Source organism: Polistes canadensis, unplaced genomic scaffold (assembly GCF_001313835.1).
Source record: "Polistes canadensis isolate GaletaPanama2010 unplaced genomic scaffold, ASM131383v1 scaffold_87, whole genome shotgun sequence".
NCBI classification, from domain to species: domain Eukaryota; kingdom Metazoa; phylum Arthropoda; class Insecta; order Hymenoptera; family Vespidae; genus Polistes; species Polistes canadensis.
Genome location: NW_014569634.1, coordinates 100,389 through 120,759, shown reverse-complemented (window position 1 = coordinate 120,759; position 20,371 = coordinate 100,389). Strand labels below are relative to the sequence as shown.

The 20,371-nt window shown below is 28.7% G+C and overlaps 2 protein-coding genes across 3 annotated transcripts in view; one reads left to right on the top strand and one right to left on the bottom strand.

Moving 5' to 3' along the window:
• LOC106786892 (rootletin) overlaps nucleotides 1-15,005 on the top strand; it is a 17,237-nt gene extending 2,232 nt beyond the window's left edge. Inside the window, exons 2-27 of one of the 2 annotated variants that reach the window (XM_014748769.1) lie at nucleotides 4,815-4,907; nucleotides 5,640-5,855; nucleotides 5,977-6,176; nucleotides 6,250-6,634; nucleotides 6,700-6,846; nucleotides 6,917-7,219; nucleotides 7,300-7,536; nucleotides 7,617-7,753; nucleotides 7,838-7,998; nucleotides 8,073-8,203; nucleotides 8,286-8,648; nucleotides 8,739-9,098; nucleotides 9,168-9,360; nucleotides 9,441-9,800; nucleotides 9,870-10,055; nucleotides 10,141-10,385; nucleotides 10,574-10,789; nucleotides 10,865-11,066; nucleotides 11,149-11,261; nucleotides 11,335-11,511; nucleotides 11,572-11,679; nucleotides 11,754-11,933; nucleotides 12,115-12,327; nucleotides 12,400-12,705; nucleotides 12,777-13,160; nucleotides 13,229-15,005. In XM_014748769.1, the coding sequence (XP_014604255.1) occupies nucleotides 4,815-4,907; nucleotides 5,640-5,855; nucleotides 5,977-6,176; nucleotides 6,250-6,634; nucleotides 6,700-6,846; nucleotides 6,917-7,219; nucleotides 7,300-7,536; nucleotides 7,617-7,753; nucleotides 7,838-7,998; nucleotides 8,073-8,203; nucleotides 8,286-8,648; nucleotides 8,739-9,098; nucleotides 9,168-9,360; nucleotides 9,441-9,800; nucleotides 9,870-10,055; nucleotides 10,141-10,385; nucleotides 10,574-10,789; nucleotides 10,865-11,066; nucleotides 11,149-11,261; nucleotides 11,335-11,511; nucleotides 11,572-11,679; nucleotides 11,754-11,933; nucleotides 12,115-12,327; nucleotides 12,400-12,705; nucleotides 12,777-13,160; nucleotides 13,229-13,516 (5,904 nt within the window). In that variant the 3' untranslated portion in view covers nucleotides 13,517-15,005. Of the gene's footprint in view, nucleotides 1-4,814; nucleotides 4,908-5,302; nucleotides 5,324-5,639; nucleotides 5,856-5,976; nucleotides 6,177-6,249; nucleotides 6,635-6,699; nucleotides 6,847-6,916; nucleotides 7,220-7,299; nucleotides 7,537-7,616; nucleotides 7,754-7,837; nucleotides 7,999-8,072; nucleotides 8,204-8,285; nucleotides 8,649-8,738; nucleotides 9,099-9,167; nucleotides 9,361-9,440; nucleotides 9,801-9,869; nucleotides 10,056-10,140; nucleotides 10,386-10,573; nucleotides 10,790-10,864; nucleotides 11,067-11,148; nucleotides 11,262-11,334; nucleotides 11,512-11,571; nucleotides 11,680-11,753; nucleotides 11,934-12,114; nucleotides 12,328-12,399; nucleotides 12,706-12,776; nucleotides 13,161-13,228 lie in introns of those variants that run through there. The other variant, XM_014748771.1, reaches the window with a different exon arrangement.
• Nucleotides 15,005-16,774, bottom strand: LOC106786893 (protein Peter pan). Its single transcript, XM_014748772.1, has 5 exons — nucleotides 16,611-16,774; nucleotides 16,267-16,547; nucleotides 15,969-16,179; nucleotides 15,253-15,880; nucleotides 15,005-15,167 (listed from the first exon to the last, which is right to left on the bottom strand). The coding sequence occupies exons 1-5, from the start codon at nucleotides 16,629-16,631 to the stop codon at nucleotides 15,070-15,072; spliced, it is 1,239 nt and encodes a 412-aa protein (XP_014604258.1). The 5' UTR covers nucleotides 16,632-16,774; the 3' UTR covers nucleotides 15,005-15,069.
• Nucleotides 16,775-20,371: the final 3,597 nt, after the last annotated feature.

The window sequence follows — 20,371 nt, the reverse complement described above, 5'->3', positions numbered from 1 at the left end:
AATGATTATTTGCATTAATTTTTCTCTATATGTATATATATTTATAATTAAATATATTAATAATAATATTATAAACATATTACATAAGACAATATTGATTATAATATCTCCCGTATTTATCAAACTTTTTTATTTTTCTTCGGTGATCTGAATACGAGTACAAAGTACAAATTTTTAGTGAAAGAGAGAGAAAAAGATACACACAGATAGAAAATACATTTAAATACAATGCTAAACAAAAATATTAGTACATGATTTTCCTATAGTATTTTTTGTAAATTTAAAAAAAAAATGGTATCAAATATATCACACACACACACACACACACACACACACACACACACACACACACACACACACACACACACATACACACACAAAAGATAATATTTAATATAAATTAATATAGTATAATCTTCTAATATATATAGGATTTTGGTTTACTCTTTTGTTGGTTGGTGATAATATAATATAAATATAAAATATTATATTTGGAAACAAAATATTTTATAATATTTTTAAGAAACGATTATGTAATTAAATTGATATACAGTAAAAAATAATAAATATAAAAGCACAAAGGAATAATTTTAACTAAACACAATATTTTCATTATTTTATTTGCTTATGTTATAGAAAATTTTTGAGTCGGACCAATAACTTCGTTCGGCATTGTGTAAGAGTATTTATCATTTTCATAATTATCATTTATTCATATTATCATTTTCTAATAAATAGATTATTTATTTATCGTTTGTAAAAATGTAACATTAATCTATCAACACATCACTTAAAATAGAATTTTAAATAAACTATTTCTCAATCGTTAGGAAATTTAAATAGAGGCGCCAGTAAAATAAATTATTAATAGACCGATAACGTAATTGCAATTTATGTGTCTTTTATTTTTGTTTCGTTGCTTATGCTTTATAATTAATGTTAAATCTTTCCAATTATGTTTATAGAAAAACTTTTCGAGCACGTCAACGACGTATACATATATGTGTGTAATATTTTTTGCTATCGTACTAATTTGGCAAGATTAGAGGCACGTGTTATTGTATCAGTGCGATTAGTGAACATTGACCACTGTTAATTTCCACGAATGATGTAAATTCTTTATTTTTATCAATGACTTTTAAGGTCTTGCCCTTTCTCCACTGTAGATCGATATTTCTCGTTTCAATGGTAGAATTTTAAAGATATATCTGTCTACATACACAAGATTATCTAAAAGTTACTAAGTGACCTAAAGATGTTCTTAAATGAATTTAAAAATCAATTACTCTTTTTTTTTCAAGATTTTTTAAACTTAAATTTAATCTCATAATCTTTTGATCTATTATTTTAATACATAAATTAACTTCAAAAGTTTTTATGACAAAAAGGTAATCAATTTTTTCCAAATTATTTTGAAAAACTTTGAACCTATCTTGTAAATATGCGAATTTTTTGGCAACTTTATTTGTATTTCTATGACTTATTAGTAAAAAGAATTCCATCAACTGTACGTACGATCCCGGTTAGTCATTCAGATCTTAGATTCGATATGAAATCGTAAATGTTCACGGCCAAGGGCAACGTTAGAAGTCGTTCTCTAAAACTATGCGACCACGAAGTTACGCGATGCATAGAATTCTCTCACGCTATGGTCATAGAACATATTGTCCAACATAAGCTCTAAGCACGTATTTCAATTCACCTTGGAATTTAGATCGAGAGAAGACGATTGGAAGATTAGTTTTTTAAATGACCCTACGCATCGAGAAACGAATCAACAAAATATAAAAAAACAATCTTTTATAATGTGCATTAATTTAACAAATTCTGAGTAATTTTATTTTCGAATTAACTAGCAAGTTAACAAATATCGAAGGGAGAATTTAAAAAAAACTAATATTCATAAAATTTTATATTCAACACTTTTCATTCCTTTCACTCCTATTTAAAAATTTTAAATATCATTCCGTACCTTGTGATACATCATTGTAAAAGTAATCAAAATTTGAGTGTAAAATCTATATATGTATGTCTGTATAAAATTGATCATTCTTGGTATTAGTATTGAATTCTTCCAATCATCTTTAAATTCTTATAGAACATTCTCCAGATATAACAGGAATTCTTCAGTTTATCTAGTCCCGTAAAATTTCATTGACATAATTTCGATTACAAATTGTATTCTACAGGTATTTAATTTCTTTAAATAAAAAAAATAACATATGATAATATATTAGACTATTCCCTTTGGAACTGGACTTAGTATTTAAAATAATTAAGGCTAATTGGATGTAACTATATGAATTAATTAATGAATAATTCAATTGTTATCAGGAGACAATATTATATAGTATACAATATAACGTGTCTGAAATGTAATAAAAATACAATTGGTATAGATTGTATTTTTTACAGACATTCGCTCATTAGGACTTTGTTCGGCTGTTATCGAAAAAAAAAAAAGAATAAAATGTCTGTAAAGGAATTACTGTTTTCCTTTATGGAAGAGTACTAACAAAACAAATATCTACCAAGAAGAAATATGTTTGTTATCGTTGTGTTCGAAGTGCGAAAAAAGGGAACAAGTGAAGGAGATGTGGGGAGATGAAGGATGAAATCAAGTTGAAAAGGAATCTGTCGATTAACCGCGAAGACAGAGTTTTTACAAATTTATTCGTAGAGATATCACTTTAACATGGTTCAATCCGGTATAATCAGAAGTTATTCTCTATAATGAGACTTTAAACTTCAAAGAAAGATTAAGTTTGTTTTATATTTTTATTTAGAAATTTTTCTCTAAATACTAGACAATTTGTCTTCATGCGATGAAAATAAAAACAAAAATTACTTGATTTATTGTCTAGTTCCAAAGTTTAATCATCGTTGTGACAAATAATCTTATCTTATGTTAGACTCTCTTCCTCATTAATTTTATTTTTATAGTTCTGTCTTCTTCTTCCTCTTCTTTTTCTTTTTTTCGCGTTTGGAAATTTGTTCAAGAATTTAAAGACTCTTTTGGGTTACTTCATCTCAAATCACCTATTTATCGATAATTCATAATAAAGACTATGATTTCGAATCGGTGTTACAAGCTGCTAGAACATATTTTATCTACCCTAGGGTTATTACCGCAGGTGTAAAATTCCCATGGTGTACCGTAAATCGCATGCTATCACGAAAATTAATAGTCGAGGCATGTCGTGAGTTCATACGAGTTTACTGTTTAAAACCATATGAGAGAGAGAGAGAGAGAGAGAGAGAGAGAGAGAGAGAGAGTTTCCATCATCAGCACGTAAACCAAAATCCTAGAAGATTATCTTCCTTTTCTTCTTCATTTTTATTTACTCAACTTCAAGAATATTTCTTGTCAAAAACTTCGCAAATAAAAAGAAAAGAAAAAAAAACAAATGAATTGAAACGTGACAGAAAATGTTTCTTATAGATTTATTTAACTCATTCTAATCGTCGATGTATACTCAACTGGATCCCCGAAACGTGCAATTACAATGGAACCATGTAGAAAAGTTTTAATTAGTTTTAGGAACATTCTTTCCAGCTAAAAGTTCACAAACTTTATCTCCGCGGCGAATTCGGTAACTAACACCGTTGTCTCTTTCTTTCTTTCTTTCTTTCTTCTATTTCCTTCCCCCCTCCCCTTTTTTCTGTCTTTTTTATCCGCCAAATTATCTACTACCAATCCAACCACCGAGTTTTCCCTACTTTCCGTAGACATGCGATTTCACTCGACGAGTTCACGAATACCTATTTATCATCGATTTTTTTTGTCCTCTCTTCTTCTTCTTCTTCTTTTTCTTTAAATCCTCAAATTGCTGTAATTCAAATTGCACGAAATCGAATAATTTATAAATTTTCAACGGGATCACATGACATGACAAAATACTTACCCCTTTTGTAATATTGGGTTGCCGAGAAAGTTCGTGCCGATTAATAAATTTTTATATATAATAGAGTTTTCTTAAAATCGGCACAAACTTTCTGTGCAACCCAGTGCATTCATCATTAAATTATTCGAAAAGTTTTTATCGATTGTTGAGAAAAATTTATGTAAATATATTACAAATATTAATCAAATATACATTTAAAATTTGGCATGAATAACCCATTAAGAATAGAAAGTGTCATTTATTTGTTATCGATGATTGAGAACTTTATTTGATTCCAATGTGATTGGTCGATGATTTTAAGATATTGTGACACTATTGTCAAAAAGGTGCAACCATAGCAGCGAAAGGTGATATTGCTTGTACGAAAGTTAGAATAATAGTATATTCGTGGATGATATCCTCTAGGTAACTGTTTAAGCATATATCGATTGGTGCCATTCAGTGCCTGGTAGTGGTTCATGCTTCTTCTACTTGTATTTTCTGAAGACAAAGAACTCTTCAGGGGGGTTATATTAATGCATTGTTCTTTCAAAATCGCGTATTGAGTATAGCGGAGTTGAGGGTACTCGTCCATGTGTTGTTTAGATTTCAGTTCTTTCTCGTATCTCCAATCATGCATTATATGTTAAGGATTGAACGGTGAGTTGTTTACAAGAAAATTGTTGTTTATGTAGTTAATACATAACATAAGTTATATACTTTAAGTAAGTATGTACTTTGTACATAAATGTTGAAATAAAATATTCAAAAAAATTTGTATAGATAATACATGCGTGTATAAAGTGTTGCCTATTGTCAAGAGTAGTGTAGAATTTGAATTATCGACAATTGATTATTTTTTAATTAAATATAAGATTTATTTAAATTAATAAGCCATTAGTATTTAATGTTTGTGTTAATATTATTTAGACATTACCTAAAAGTACTGGACAATTAACATCGAGAGGACCGATGGAAAGAAGGAGACCGCCATTACTCAAAGGAACAAGTAAAATAAAAGAGGTAAATCAATCAACAATTAATATCCTAATCATCTTCACAATCATATAAAATTTTATTTTGAAATTGTAACTAAAGACGTGTCATAAAACAATGATAAAAATTATTAAATTAAAGATTATTTTATGTACAGATAAAGAAAATTTGTAATATTTGTTTGAATTTCGTGTATGATTTAACTATTTTTCTATTGGACAATTTGAAGCGTGACAAGTTAAATTTGCCAATGAAAACGCATAGAATAATCTTCTATGATGAATTTTTCATAAACTTTAAAGATAATAATAAAAATATTTAATCTTATTCTATAGGTTAAATTAAATAATAAAATATATTTTATGATTATATCTATATATAAGTCAAGTAATAATTAGAAATAATAAATTTTTGATTTATATCGATATTTACCATGACAACACGTAAACATAAACATAATCTATGAAAGAAATAGGATGATTTCTATTTAATCGTCCTATTTTCTTTATTAATATATATACATATATTATTAAATATTATTTATAAATAAGAATGATTTATATTAAATTTATATAATTAGTTAAAATATGTTGACAAGTGTTAAAAGTTATATTTTTGACAGTGTAACATAACCTATATTAAATATTAAGATATATTTTTATTATGTAATATTCAGTGATTAATGTTTTTTCTGTTTTATAAATATTTTACATATTTATATATGTCATCTTTTTAATAGTTTTCTTTACACTATTGTAGTCTGAACGTAAAGCTAGTAAAATGGATCCCACGTATAGTACAGTCAGTTGTCCTGAGGATGACGAAGAAACACTTTCACCGGAAGCTTTAGTAAGACAAAATTATGAATTGAGACATCGATTGGAAGAAGAAGCGGCAAGTTACAAAAGACGTTTAGATACATATCGTCAAGCTCAGCAACATCAAGCTGCTCTTGTTTCTCGTTTACAAGCTAAAGTAAATTTTTATTCTTGTATACATTTCTACATCTACGATACAAATGTCTTTTTAAATAAGTAATAATTCAACAACACTTGTAAAATCAATTATGTACAAATCTATAGAAAAGAATTGATAGGTTTTACAGTATAAACAAAGATGCTCAGAATTAGAAAATGTTATGGCTGAAACTGCTGCGATAGACAATAGTAAATTACCTATTCAACCGCAAAGTACATCTGCATTAGATGTCGCACACCAAACGCTTAGAGAAATGCGCGAAGAGCAAATTCATGATTTAGATACCGCATTAAAAAAACTTGCAGAAGAACGTAAAAAGTAATGATTACAAACAGTAATTATATTGTATAGAATATTAACAAAAATTTCATATATTTTTTGGATATTGTAGATGTGAAAAATTATTAGAACTAAATACATCTTTGAAAGATCAATTGGAAGAGACTAGTCAAACTAATGAAGCTTTAACAAACGATCTTCAAAAACTAAGCAATGATTGGGACGTTTTACGAGAAGAATTGACCATAAAAGAAGAAGAATGGAAAGAAGAAGAACAAGCTTTCAATGATTACTATACTTCTGAACATAACAGATTGTTAAATCTTTGGCGAGACGTTGTATCTGTAAAAAGACTATTTGCAGATATTAAATCTTCTACAGATAGAGATTTATCGAAATTAAGTAATCAAATTACATCTGCTACTAACGATATTGTCTCCACTTGTAATAATACAAGTATTTTTATGAAGATGCAAACAAGTTTAATTCAACCATCGGTAAGTTCAATGATTATAATAATTTAATGTAGTATTATAGCGTCGGAAATGTTTATATTTTGTAGGTTTCTCAGCAAATTCATGAATCGCAGATGGTAATGGAAATGAAATCAGAAATGGGATCCCTTAAACAACAGTATGATGTTGCACAAAATGAAATCCGAATGAAAGATGACAGAATTAATCAATTGATCCGTGAAATACATGCACTGGTAATACGCACTTACAAAGTGATAACAAAACTTAAACTTTATTAGCACAGTTCTTTTTTTGTGCATTTAGGAAGAAAGATGCGGAGAAGCAGAGGCACAAACAAACAATATAACGCGTATGCAAGAAGATATAGAAGTTTTGCAAAATGCATTACGGGATATAGCTCATACTGTTATTCAAGATGCTGAGACACGTGATAGTGAAAATACGCAACCACCTCCTCATGTTCATTTGTCACCTACTGGGCCAATTCCTCAAAGATCACCAAGACGAGGAGGGAGAGCTAATACCATTCCAGCTTTCGCAGAGAGTACTATCAGTGCTGTTCAAGCTGCATTACATAAATATCAGTTAACGATACATGATCTACAAGTACACGAATATTTACAAAATTTTCATTTTTCGTATAAAATTATTACAAAAACATTTTTAAAATAAAACTTTTATTACAGGTGAAGTTGCAAACTCATAAAGAACAATTATCATCATTCCGTAAACAAAGTGAAAATGCTGAAGCAAATGTTCGAACTTTGCAAGTTAAAGTTACAGAACTTGTTGAGGAATTAGATTCAACGCGTTCCCAATGTACTCAACTTGTACAAGAGAAAGAAGTTTTACAAAAAAATTTAGATACAATTAAAATAGAAAAAAATGTATTAGAAAAAAATAGAATGGAAATTAATGCTATGGTATAATCAATTTTTGTTAAACTTAATTACATTTTGTTAATATTTATCTCTTTTTAAAATATTGAATTATTGTTTTAAAGGTTGAAACATTAAATGTGGATTATGACAAAATACAAAAGGCAAATAATAAATTACAAAAAATGTGTGATAGTTTAGAAGATGATAAATTGTATCTTCAAGGCGAATTGGAAAGATTATCAAAAGATGCAGAATTACGGTAAACTACCTTTTTAAATTACTGTTATATGCTAATATTTTAAAAATATTTTTTACTAACAGTTTCTGTGTCTCTATATTTCAGTGAATTAAGTCTTCGTTCGGAAGAAAACAGATGCAGTAAAATGAGAGAAGAGCTTTTAACGTTACAAGAAGAATTAAATAAAACGTATTTAACAAAGGATATGCTAGAACAACAAAAATTAGAGACAGATGCATTGATTTCACAAATAGAGAAAAGCAAAGGTAAAGTTTTCATGATATTTTTGAACTTTGATTATTTTATATTTTTTATCGTCTAATAATTATTTCTATTTTAGGAGATCTTGAGTTAGAATTGGAGCACTTGTTACTAGAAAAATCTGATATAAAGGAAGTATTGTTAAAATTAGAGTCAGTTTGTTCAAATCATGAACAAGATAAGCAAAGATTGCAAGAAGAATTAAAAAAGGTATGTTTTTTCTCAATCATAAACGCAAATAGAATTAAATTAAAAAAAAAAATACAAGTATTTTGAATTTTATATTTTTTAGACTACAGAAGAGAAAAATAAGCTTGCTAATCAATGCGCTGATCAGCAAGGAGATTTAGGTTCTTTAAGAAAAGAATTATTACAAGCAGAACAAACGCGTTTAGATTTGGAATCTGAGAAAGTTACACTTAATGAAAAAGTTAAATTTTTAGAAATTGAAAAAGAGAAAATAGAAATGGAATTGAGTCAAGTAACTCGTGAACGCAGTGATTTAAGTAATCAGCTTTCTGTACTCGCACGAAAGAAAGAAACGCTGAATGAAGAATTAATGAGAGTTAGACAGAGATTAGAACAAGCTAATGAAATGAATTCAAGAATCAACAGAAGTCTGGAAGATCTTGTAAAAGATAACGAAGAAAAACAAGTACTTATTATTATATATTATTGTAATTAATATTTTTTTATTTAATTAGTTGCGATACAAATTTTAATTTATAAATTATTTTATTTTTAGGTACTCTTAGAAACAAATGAGAAAGAACTTCAAAGATTACAAGAACAAATAGCTTCGATACGTTCTGAGAAAGAAACTTTGGAAGGAGTTTTATATGATACTCAAACTAATTTGGAATCAACGCATATAAAAAAGTCTCAATTGGAAAAAGAGCAAAAAGAATTGTTAATAAAACAAGAAACTTTGAAAGGACATATTGGAAGATTATCTAAAGATTTGGAAAATAGTCAAAAACAATCACAAGATATTAAACAAGCTTTGGCACAGCAATGCTGTGACCAAGAAGCCAATTTTCAACAAGCTCTCTTCAATTTAAAAAAACAAAATGAAGAAAACGTCAAAAAAATGAACGAAGAGAAGGTAGTAGATATATTTATATAATATTTTAAATAGGATAATTATTGATTAGTTGTAATTTTTTAATCGTAGGAACAATTGAAAGTAACGTTAGAAAAAAGATTGCAGCAATCTTTGTCACAACTCGGTGGAGAAAAAAACGACGAGATTAATCAATTGCAACAACGAGTTCAGGAGTTGCAACAGTATATTGAAAATTTATGTCAGCAGCACGAAGAAGTTTTACTCAGAGCTGAAAACGATAAACAGCAAGCTCTTTTAATAGGTACATTACATTACTTTATTTTATTCATATTTTTAATGATTGATGCTCATAAAACATATTCTTTGTTGTTGTTGTTGTAGCTCATCATGATCAACAAGCATTGATGGAGAAATTAGAGAACGCCTTGCGCGAATTGGAAGAAGAAAAAGGGAACTTGGAACGTTTGAAAAGAGACACCGCAATTCGTAGTGAACAAGATCGTAATAATCTTAATCAATTACGTGATAATTTGAATCGTTTTAAAACAAAATTAGATGAAACGAAATTAAAGGGAGATGAAGATAAATTGAAGCTCGAATTAAAGATCGAAGAACTTTTGAAAGAACGTGAATCCATTCAAAAAGAATCAGAGGAACTCAGAGTTCAATTGCATATGGCGGAAGATAAATTGGATGGGCTTCATAATCAGTTGCATGAAACTGTTAGAAAATTGAAAGACTGTACGTTATTCTTATATTATTTATAATACATAAATAATTTATTATTAAATATACAATTTATTATTATAGTTGAAAATGTTAACGATACGTTACGTAAAGAATTAGTGGACGTTAGACGACAATTAACAGATTCAACATTTGAAAAAGAAAAATATAATACAAGTAATAAAGAATTGAGAGAACACATCAAACGTATTGAAGGTGAGAAACGTGAACAAGGAAGAGCTTTAGAAGAAACGTATCAAAAAATTGCAGGTATTAGATTTAATTTCTTAAAAATACATTTGTAAGAATATTTTTTTTATTAGCTTTATTGATTTTATATTAAATTCAATAATAGCATTAGAGGATGCAAAAACCGGAATGGAAACGGAGAGATCTCGTCTTCAGGCTCAATTTCGAGATATGGAACGTGATTTGATACAAGTACAACAACAACTTCGTCTTACTCAAGATGAGTTACAAAAGTCTACTGAAAATAATGCACAGGCACAGAATAATGAAAAAGAGTTACAAGCTAGATTAGCAAATGAAACGGAAGAAAGGGAACGTTTACAACTTCAATTGCATCAAGTTAAGAAACAGGTAAATTATTATTATATTTTCGCTTCTATTTATTTGATCAGTATTAATTAACGTTGCATATTGATATTTTATTATAAATATTGACTATTTATTTAAATCCTAATGCTTAAAAATACTGATCCAATAAATAGAAGCCTTAAATTATAATCTACTTTTTAGTTTCTAAACATATTTACACAATATTATAGGTATTGGATTTGGATAATAGTTTAGAAATAACTAGACAAGAATTAGGTAAATTACGATCCCGTTCAGACGAAGAGGATGAAAGATGGAGATCACGCGAACAAGAATTATTATTACGATTAGAAGATAGTCGTTGTCGTGAAAGAAAACTCGAAGATCAAAAGCACAATTTAGAAGTTTGCTTAGCTGATGCTTCTCAACAGATTCAAGAACTGAAGGTAATTGTTTCCCAATGAAAAATGACATTAAAAAAAATATAATTATTCATAAATTTTTAATGTATTTTATATCAGGCACGTCTTGGAGGATCTGAAGGAAGAGTAAGAGCTTTGGATGCACAATTATCTCAATTAGAAATTGCTAAAAAAGAAGTGGAACAAAAATTAAGTAGTATTGGTTTAACGTTGCGTCGTATTGCTGGTATTCAAATGGACGGTTCTGTAAATATGCCTTTTAAATTAATGAGCCCATCGAGGAGATGGAGTCCTGCAAGAGGTGCGAAATTAATTTTATTTAATAAAATTGATATATGTTTTGTGAATGATTTATTATATTTTTTAAATGATTTATACAACAGGACACGAACATGGAGATTCTAGCAAAGATATTGTAATCGATGTGGATCCAGAAGCTGTAAGAAGAGGCATGAGATCTCTTATGCAACAAGTAGCTCAAATCGAACGTGAAAGAGTATGAACAAAATTATTATTAATCTAATGATGAAATTATCTTCACAAATTATATATTTTATTTTATATTATAGGATGATTATAAAACGGAACTGTCCAGTTTAAAAACACAAATTACCGAGTATCAAGAAAATCAAAATAAAGTGGATGAAAGATTAAATAATTTATTATCAAATATTAGGACAATGCAAGAAGAAAGAAATTCTTTGGAAGCTAGAATGTCCCAGAGAGAAACAAGTCATCAAAGCCAAGTAAATATATTATTATAAAATATATTAGTGAATTGTCAATAATTTAATTCATATTTTTAGATGGACATTTTACAACAGAAAACGGATGAGTGCGATCAGCTTCGTGAAAAAGTAATAAGTCTTGAAATGATTGTTAATTCTGATACGGAAGAAAAGAATTTATACGAAGTAAGGATTAAATATCATTAAAAAGTATTAAAAGTGAATCTATAATTTTGTTTATTATTTTTTTCTATTTTTAGGAAAAAATAGAAAAGATGAAACAAACGTTGAACAGAATGGAAAATGAAAGACGTAATTTACAAGAAGAACTTAGTAAAAGTGAAGCTCGTGCTACTAAATTGGAATTACAAAGAATGTCATTAGATGGAGATCTTCAAAGATTACAAATGATGCTGCAAGAGAGGGAAGCAAATGTTCAGGTATTTTATTATACATGTGTGTAAAAGTACTGACTGTGTCAGGGGAATTCCCTTATTCAAAACTAGTTAAAGCAGTTGCTCGATAGATGACTCTCCACGTATAAGCGCGAATTTCAAATATTTGTAGATTGTTTGCGAATAATCAATGACACGAATTAATTAATTATTTTATTTTAATTAGAAATTACAAGATCGATGTGAAGCACAAAATCGTACGACTGTTGGTTTAGAAGAACGTTGCGCTTCTTTAAAATCTACGATAGAACAATTGAACCTTGCATTGGAAAAATCATTTAACACGGAAAGTGAATTGAAAAATGAAATTAATCTCTTGCAACGTAATCTTATGGAATCCACTACCTGTTCTCAAAGTAATAATGAAAAATTGAAACAGGTATGTAATTTTAGACAAAGATATTCATAAAGATTATATCAATTTTATTTGTCATTACATATTAAATTGCAGTTGCAGAAACAACTTTCCAATACTGAAAATGAACGCAGAGTTATGGCTGAACGTTTGGATTCTGTTCAACAATCTTTAAATGATTTAAGACATATGAATCAAAATCTTCAAGATCAAGTAGCCAGATTGCAAACTGAATTAGCTAATAACGAAGTCCAACGATCAGGATTAGAAGCACAATTGAGATTAACTAAATGGCCACAAGAAGGAAGTGCGGATAAAGACGAAGATTTGATGAGACAATTACAAATTATTCAACGAGAAAAAAGTGAAATGCGAGGAAAATTAGACGCACTTAACGATAAGGTAAAATAACAATTATTCTATAAAACTGTATATTGCTATTTACATAATTTACATTTGAATGAATTATATAGGTGAAGTTATTGGAAACCGAAAAACGTAGTCTAGAAACTCAAGTATCAACTTTAAAATCAGTTGGTACGCGTAGTAAAAGTTACGAACGTCCCGAGAAGGCACATATCGAATTATTAGGAAGCTCTTACAGTTTTGACAATTTAGAGCAAGAAAATAGAGAATTGAGATTAAAGATTCGAAGATTAGAAACACAATTGGCAGAGAAGGAAGCTGAACTTATAAGAACTAAATCGGTCTACACGCATTCGCATTCTGCATTAGAATCTAGTAGAGACAGAACAGGAGAAATAGAACGATTGAGAGCGGCTCAACTACAAGCTGAAAAATTATTAGAAGCAAGAGAACAAAGTCATCGTCAACAAATTATACGTCTTGAAAATCAGGTAATATTTATCTATAATAAATGATTAATTAAACTGTTTTACTTATATATATCATACTTATTTTTCAGATTCAATTATTGCGAGAGCAATTAAATCAAGAAATTAAGAGACGTCAATTATACGTTCTTAGAAGTTCAAGAGCTGGTAGAGAAATGCAACAATTAAGACAAGCGTTGGGTGATTCTTTAAGAACTGTAGCACAAGATCCATCTCTCGATGCAGTACTTTTAGAACACGAAGCCCGTAAACTAGATAATACTCTGACGAGTACAACTAGTTTACCGCCGTCACTGGCATTAGCTCCATCATCAGCGTATGATAGATCTTCCACTCCATCGCGATTAGAAAAGACATAAATTTTGACTGAACAAAATTAAAAATAAAACTAATCAACTGCCATTGTTTAAGAGAATATATTCAGGGGAAATAGTATAATGATATTTCATATATATGGAACTGTTGTTTGATATTCTCACAAATATATAGTCGTAATTAGATTTAGATTTAGAATGTAATATCGATTAATACTGCTTACATTCTGTTTAGGCTATTTATATCTAAACAATGAATGTCATCTTATTGGCATTCTATCATTTTTGAGTATAATAATTCTTAAATGAACAAATTTTTACTTAAAATTAGATGAACGTCACTTTGATAAAACGAATTTTATTTCATACAATATAATACTTCCACGAAAACTGGATTAAAAATTATGTTATTAACGAAAAAAATATTACGTCTTAAAAATCAAGTGTTTTTGAAAAGTATATACACATATATATGGTTTGTCGTAAATTAAAAATATATTAGAATTGACAGGATGCTATTAGCGTTCGTTAAGATCAAAATTTTGATAGCATTATTTGTATTATTATTACAATTTTTTAATTTATATATTTATATACAAAAATTATATTAGATCAAAAAGTTTTTATAAATGTGATAGATGGGACTTGGAAACTCATCGTAACGTTTAACCGTCCAACAGTTGTATTCTTAAATATTTAAAATTTAGGATATTACTATTTAATCATTAATTTTTATTTTCAACTGTTTAAAAACATTGAAAACTTATTAAAATTAAAAAAAACATGTAGGAGTTTATAATATGTCAAAAGAGGGCAGTGCCTACAACAGAATATACCATAACAGTAAGAATAAAATGCTATGTTTAGTCTCTAATCGAGACTAAACAGTTATCAAACAAAAGCATTGTAGAGAAGATTGCTTCAGATTATATATTAGATGAAAATTAGGGTATTTTACACTAGAAAAATACTACAAGTGAAAATGTAGATTGCAAAGAATGGATTGTGTCTGTTCTTTATAATTAAGAATATAGACATTCAGTCCAGAGATGAAAGAATTAATCTAGTTCGTTTAAACTGACATGTTTCTACATATGTAAAAAAGAAAGAAAAACAAAAAAGTACAAATATTCGGATAATGTATTTCTAATATGCCACAAAAAACCTTGAGTCTGCAAACTCGAGTAAAATTGTGTTCATGTTTTCAAAACTGATGAACGATTTGTCAATGTTTTATAAAATTTATTATTACGATGACTAGATGAAATTGTCAGATCTGTTATCTATTATTTTTTTTTATCATGGCTATATAAATGAAGTTACGAGAGAAATATTAAAAATAAAAGTAGGAGATATAAGTTCGAATATTCATCAATCGTATAACTTCGATAAATTAATATTATACACTTTCGTAACGTCATGTTCTTACACGCGCGTTTGTGATTTTATAAAAATATATGTAGTTTAATATTGCAAAATGAAAAATAACGAATTGTCTATTAAATAGGCTTATCAAATAAACAATGTAGTTAAATAGAAATAACAATTTTATTAGCCTATATTATTTTTTGTTTTCATATTTTATAAAAATCTATTAATTATTCATTTTCGGATGTATTTCTTTTGAATTTTTTTTGTTTATACCTTGGTACAAACTTATGTTGCCTTTTTTGACCAACCTTTCCTTCAAATAATTCTGAAAATTACGAATTTATTAGAAAGACGTTCTTATTAGTTATTTTTATAAAACTTTATGATAAAGATTTGTATAATATATTTACCCTTTTCAGGTTCTTCTCCAACTTCTTCTCGATAATATTGAGCATCATCATCTTCTTCTACAACGCTTTCTTCCACCAATTCTTTTTTCTTATGCATTCCCTTCATTGATTTCTCTTTAAGTTCTTCTTTCTTCAATTCCTTCTTTTTTTTATTTTCCTCTTGTATCTTTTTCCTTTTCTCTTTGAGTTTTTTCTTCTCATCTCGTCTCTTCTGTATTTGAAGTTTTTCTTCTTCAGTTTTATGAATAAATTCATGGAACAAAACTTCGCCGTCAAGAAGTCCACCTTCTATTTTCATTAATTGTAACGTAATCCTTGGTCCTAATTCCGAAAGTCTAATAGCACTAGTTGAGTTTTCATGATTTCCTCGAGAAGATAATTTCTGTGGTAATGTAATGTGACTATTAGGATCATCTTCAGCTTCGCTTTCAGACACTGTCGACTTAGTCAAAAATTCTGAAAAGTCTTGACAATTTGAAAGATTCGGTATTTTAGCTCTTACTAATTTTGCAACACTTTTGGACAAACCAACGGGTACAACTTTAATAGCATAATGTCTAAAGTCAATTGTTTTTGTAGTTGTATTATAATTTAAACATACACAACGACGAATAGTACTTAAGTCAACCTGCAAATATAAGACAATCGTTGCATTAAATTCAATTCATTCAAATATATCAAAAAACACATTTAGACTCTTCATAAGCCAAACTTACATTGGTTAAGTTTATTGTTGGAAACATGTTTTGAAACATCGAAGCTATTAATTTTAACTGCATACCCTCGCCACTAAAATTATTTAATACGATTAAAGGAGAATGTTTAAAAGCTTCTTCGAAGACCAATTGTTTTTTTAAAGCGGATACTACATCTTTCGCTAAAGAGAAGTTATGTACTTTAAAGGTGAGTGTCGGTCCTCTGGGTAACCTGTTGTATAAATATTAATTGGTTAATGTTATTAACACTAAAAGTTATACGCCATTAATGAAATTAATAATGTACGTATAAACTTACTTGCAGAGTTTAAGATACATTCCAAGGTCTGTTCTCGTAAACATACATAAATGACTAACATGGAAAACACTAGCAACTGATACAAAATCCTTAATACTATTACGTTTCCGAGCTTTCAATGAAGTAGCAGTGAAAGGTTCCATAACTCTACGAAAATCTTTTGTTAATTCTATTATGTGTTCTCCTGGTAAACCACGATGAATTACAAACGAATGAGGAGCATTTACTAATTCAGGCTTCTCTTCTCTATTTATTTGTTTGTTTCGTTTAACACAACGTCCCTAAAATGATCAAATATTTTTATGCGTGACAATAATGCATAATTAATAAATATATGTTATTACCTTCTTTTTACGATTACCCATTTTTGTTTTCGCTTTGAGGTTAAGTTTAAAACCACGTGTTCAACCTATACAATTAAGTCTTTTACAAACTATTATTAAAATATTTTCCTTTTATTAAGATTATTTTATCAACACAATATATATATATATATTCGATATATTCCAATTTATCGATTAATTTTTTATAAAACTCATAACATATATATTTAATTATCATTTATCGCCAAGGATAAACGCCAATGGAATTAACAGCGATTGAAGCGCCGCTTAGAGATAAATCGAGTAACTAATATCTTTTTTCGATCATTACCGAAAGTACCGTTCATTATTTGTTTATATTTTCAAACAGACGCAGAACGGAGCTAACAACAAAGAGATATTTTGTACGTTTTTTAATTACCTTCGAATCTAAATTTTTCTACAAATGGAAGTGTTTAAGGTATATTCTTTTTAATTTTCCAAAATCAAATTAATTTCACTGAATAATATAAAAACAAATAACATGATATTATATATAAATGTTTAGGTAAAAAAATAAAAAGTTATGAAATATACTAGAAAAGTATGATTATACACGTACGCACACATTAATCCGCATCAGTCAACGGTTTTACGATGTTACCGTAATACGTAAGATGTTATTATACGTTCTTCACCTTTATCACATCAGACAGTCTTGAAAAGTCAGTGAACTTGTGTTGATTACTTGGTAAGCATCTACGATCATTTTATTCTATTTAATCTATTCACAATTTCGATTTATCACAATTTACATAAAAAATAGTCATCTTGATTATACAAAATAATTAGATAAAGTTTGTAACTCTGCACGGTCGATAATGTAGAATTCAAAAAATTAAATATTAGGTTCTCCATTTTAAGTCTGTATGGTTAATTTACTTGGAAAAAATCGCATAGATTTATCGGCGTTTAAACAAATAAAAATCAAACATATATATGTTATTAACGAGAATAGATTAGTTAAGTAGTTAACCTGTAAATATTAATATTAATATCGTAAGAACAAACAGTTGTGTGGTGTTAGTAATATTCATGACAACAAAGGGTGGCATGTAATAGACGCATAAATAAATTTCTCGGCTCGTATATACGCTTGGTAAGTACATCGTGCCAGTTAATTTCTACATAAATCCTGAAAATCCCATAGAAAAGGTGAAGTAAGAGGAGGAGGAGGAGGAGGAGAAGGAAGAGAAAAGAGAAAAAGAGGGAAGGTCTAACAGGCAGGGTGGGTTAGAATATCGTTGGGAAGCGCGGGAACTTCGGAGTAGCTCGTTAAGCGAAGAAAACTTCTCTCACGGTCCAAAGTTCATGGCCAACCTTACGATCTTTATCTACGCTAGCTATGTGAGAGCCTTTAACCCGTTCCACGTTGAAATTGCGTCTTCAATAAGAACGTGTCGTGTTAACGTCGCGAAAGGACTTGAAAAGGTTTTTTTTAAAGAACAAATTATAATGTTAAGAAACTAACAAATTAAGTAAAAAGGTTTACTCCAAATTGACTTCTTTCTTTTTAATCCGTTATATGTTGAAATTGTATTTCCAAGATGGACGCGTCGTGTTGCTCTTAGGGATTTGAAAATTTTCCCGCTAAAAAAATATTTGAGAAAATTGATTCCTATTTCACTTACTCTTTTAACCCATTATACGTTAAAATTATATTATTAATAGCTTTGAAGGAATTTATGAATGTTCTCTTTTAAAAAAGAATTTTTTAAAATTAAAAAAACTAGGAAGTAAATTCACTCCAAATTCCATTCTATTATTTCTCTTCTATCTTTTTTGTTAGCTGGTGGATTCGTCTCGCAAAAATTTCTTCCTCTTCTTCTTCATCTTCTTTAGTACCCCGCCGTGCTGCTCTTTACCGATTATGTTTTCATTTCTCTGATTTGTCGGCGACGATGCGGATAATAGCTGCCATACGACGTACCAGCTACAGAAGATAAACGCTTCGACTAGAGAGGTAACGTCTGCCATATGCTAGGCTGAAAACCGGCCGTGATTTTTGTCGATGTTGCCTCAGTGCCGTGAGGAATTCGAAAAACAGAAAACTATAATGTCTAAGAGCAGTTGCTAATATATATATATATATATATATATGTGTATATATATATGTGTATATAAATTTATGCCTTAGGATTTGTTTCCAGGTTAGATGAGAACAAATTGATTTTTCATACTTTTTCAGGAAATATACCAAATATGTGTGTAACAATTTAATTAAAAACTTAGGTTTCATTTTTACATTAAGTTATTTATTTTCTTAACTTTTGTCTATAAAATATAACATAAAAAATAAACAATAATATGTACATCAAATATTTTTCGATTAAAGTTTTATGTCAGAATTATTTATTACAATTTTCATCTTATAAAAGTAATATATCCAAATGAAATATTATAATGTCGGAAATATAGAAGAATTTCTTTTTTCGATGTCGGTATGTGATAAAAATATCGTAATATGTATTTTCTATCTTGTATATATATATATATATATGTATCGTAAGAAAAGCTATAGAATCTCGTATACATATTTCACATTGGTAAAGAAAATAAGGTGCAGCAGACGGCGTGCACCACGCCTCAACGCACTCCTACCTTACTGATCCCGATTGTAACAGAACTATTCCTATGAGCGCTTCGATCTTACAAATCGAAGATAGGAAGAAACTCGTTTATACTATAACTACCTTTTGTATATAACAGGGCTTCTCCAAGATCCCCATAAGGGCTCGCGTAATTAAATTTGAAAGTTGCAGAAATTTTGGCAAGTATAAAAACAAACAACAAATAATCATTTTGTTTGGAATAATAAACCAACAATTTTTTACGCAAAAATAATTATATAAAAATATATCAAATTATTGGTACTGTGCATTAATATATGACATAAAATTAATAATAATAATAGCATGAGTATAGAACCGGTCAACAATTCTTAGGTGATATTTAAAATCTAAATAAAACAATCTTTTTATACATTTGATAATTATTAACGTTACTTAGGAATTTACTAATTTGCCATTAAGGTAAAAAAATAAAATAAAAAATTATATTTTTGTTATAAGCAAATGGAAGAAAATTAAGACATCTGTACGGATTAAATCAAGTACGTATGCATAAACATCAGTATACATAAAGGAATCATTTAAGTATTGCAGGTTCAAAATGAGACAATGTCGTGCTCGAATTTGTATCGCTGAGTTTTGGTGGTAGAATATTGTCGTACAATTCGTCATGGCCGAGGAAACATTTAAAGATCGACGACCGAGACCGATTTTCTTCGGTGGTCGAGGATGAGGAGGATACAACGCTAGTTGAGTTGCTCAGATTAGATCTTTTCACATTTGGCGGAAGTTCGCTAACGTACTCGTAATTCACCGTGGTCACACCGTGGATATTGCAAACGATTCTTTCCGGTTTTCTCATTAACCTTTTATTTTATTCTCAGAATTATCGTTAGTCATTTTTCTTACTCGTTTACATTTTTTATTAACGCGTCACGATACTTTTTAAATGGCGTCTCGATTCGCTTCTATTATTTTCATTAATATAATTCTGAAATAATTTACTAACTGAATTTTCTCTTCCTTGATTTTAATTTGACAAAATTTTCCAATTTCACTTTATCCACATCGATGAGCTCGACATCAACAGGTAATAAATTTATTTTCAAACTTTTTTTTTGAATAACAATGAATCGGATATGAACAAATTTTATTCCACACTTTCGACTTACC

Coding starts and splice junctions, on each gene's coding strand:
- LOC106786893 (XM_014748772.1), bottom strand. CDS start 16,631: ATGGGTAATCGTAAAAAGAAG. Junction 16,548..16,610: donor TGGGTAATCGTAAAAAGAAG/GTAATAACATAT, acceptor TGATCATTTTAG/GGACGTTGTGTTAAACGAAA. Junction 15,881..15,968: donor CAACAATAAACTTAACCAAT/GTAAGTTTGGCT, acceptor TTATATTTGCAG/GTTGACTTAAGTACTATTCG.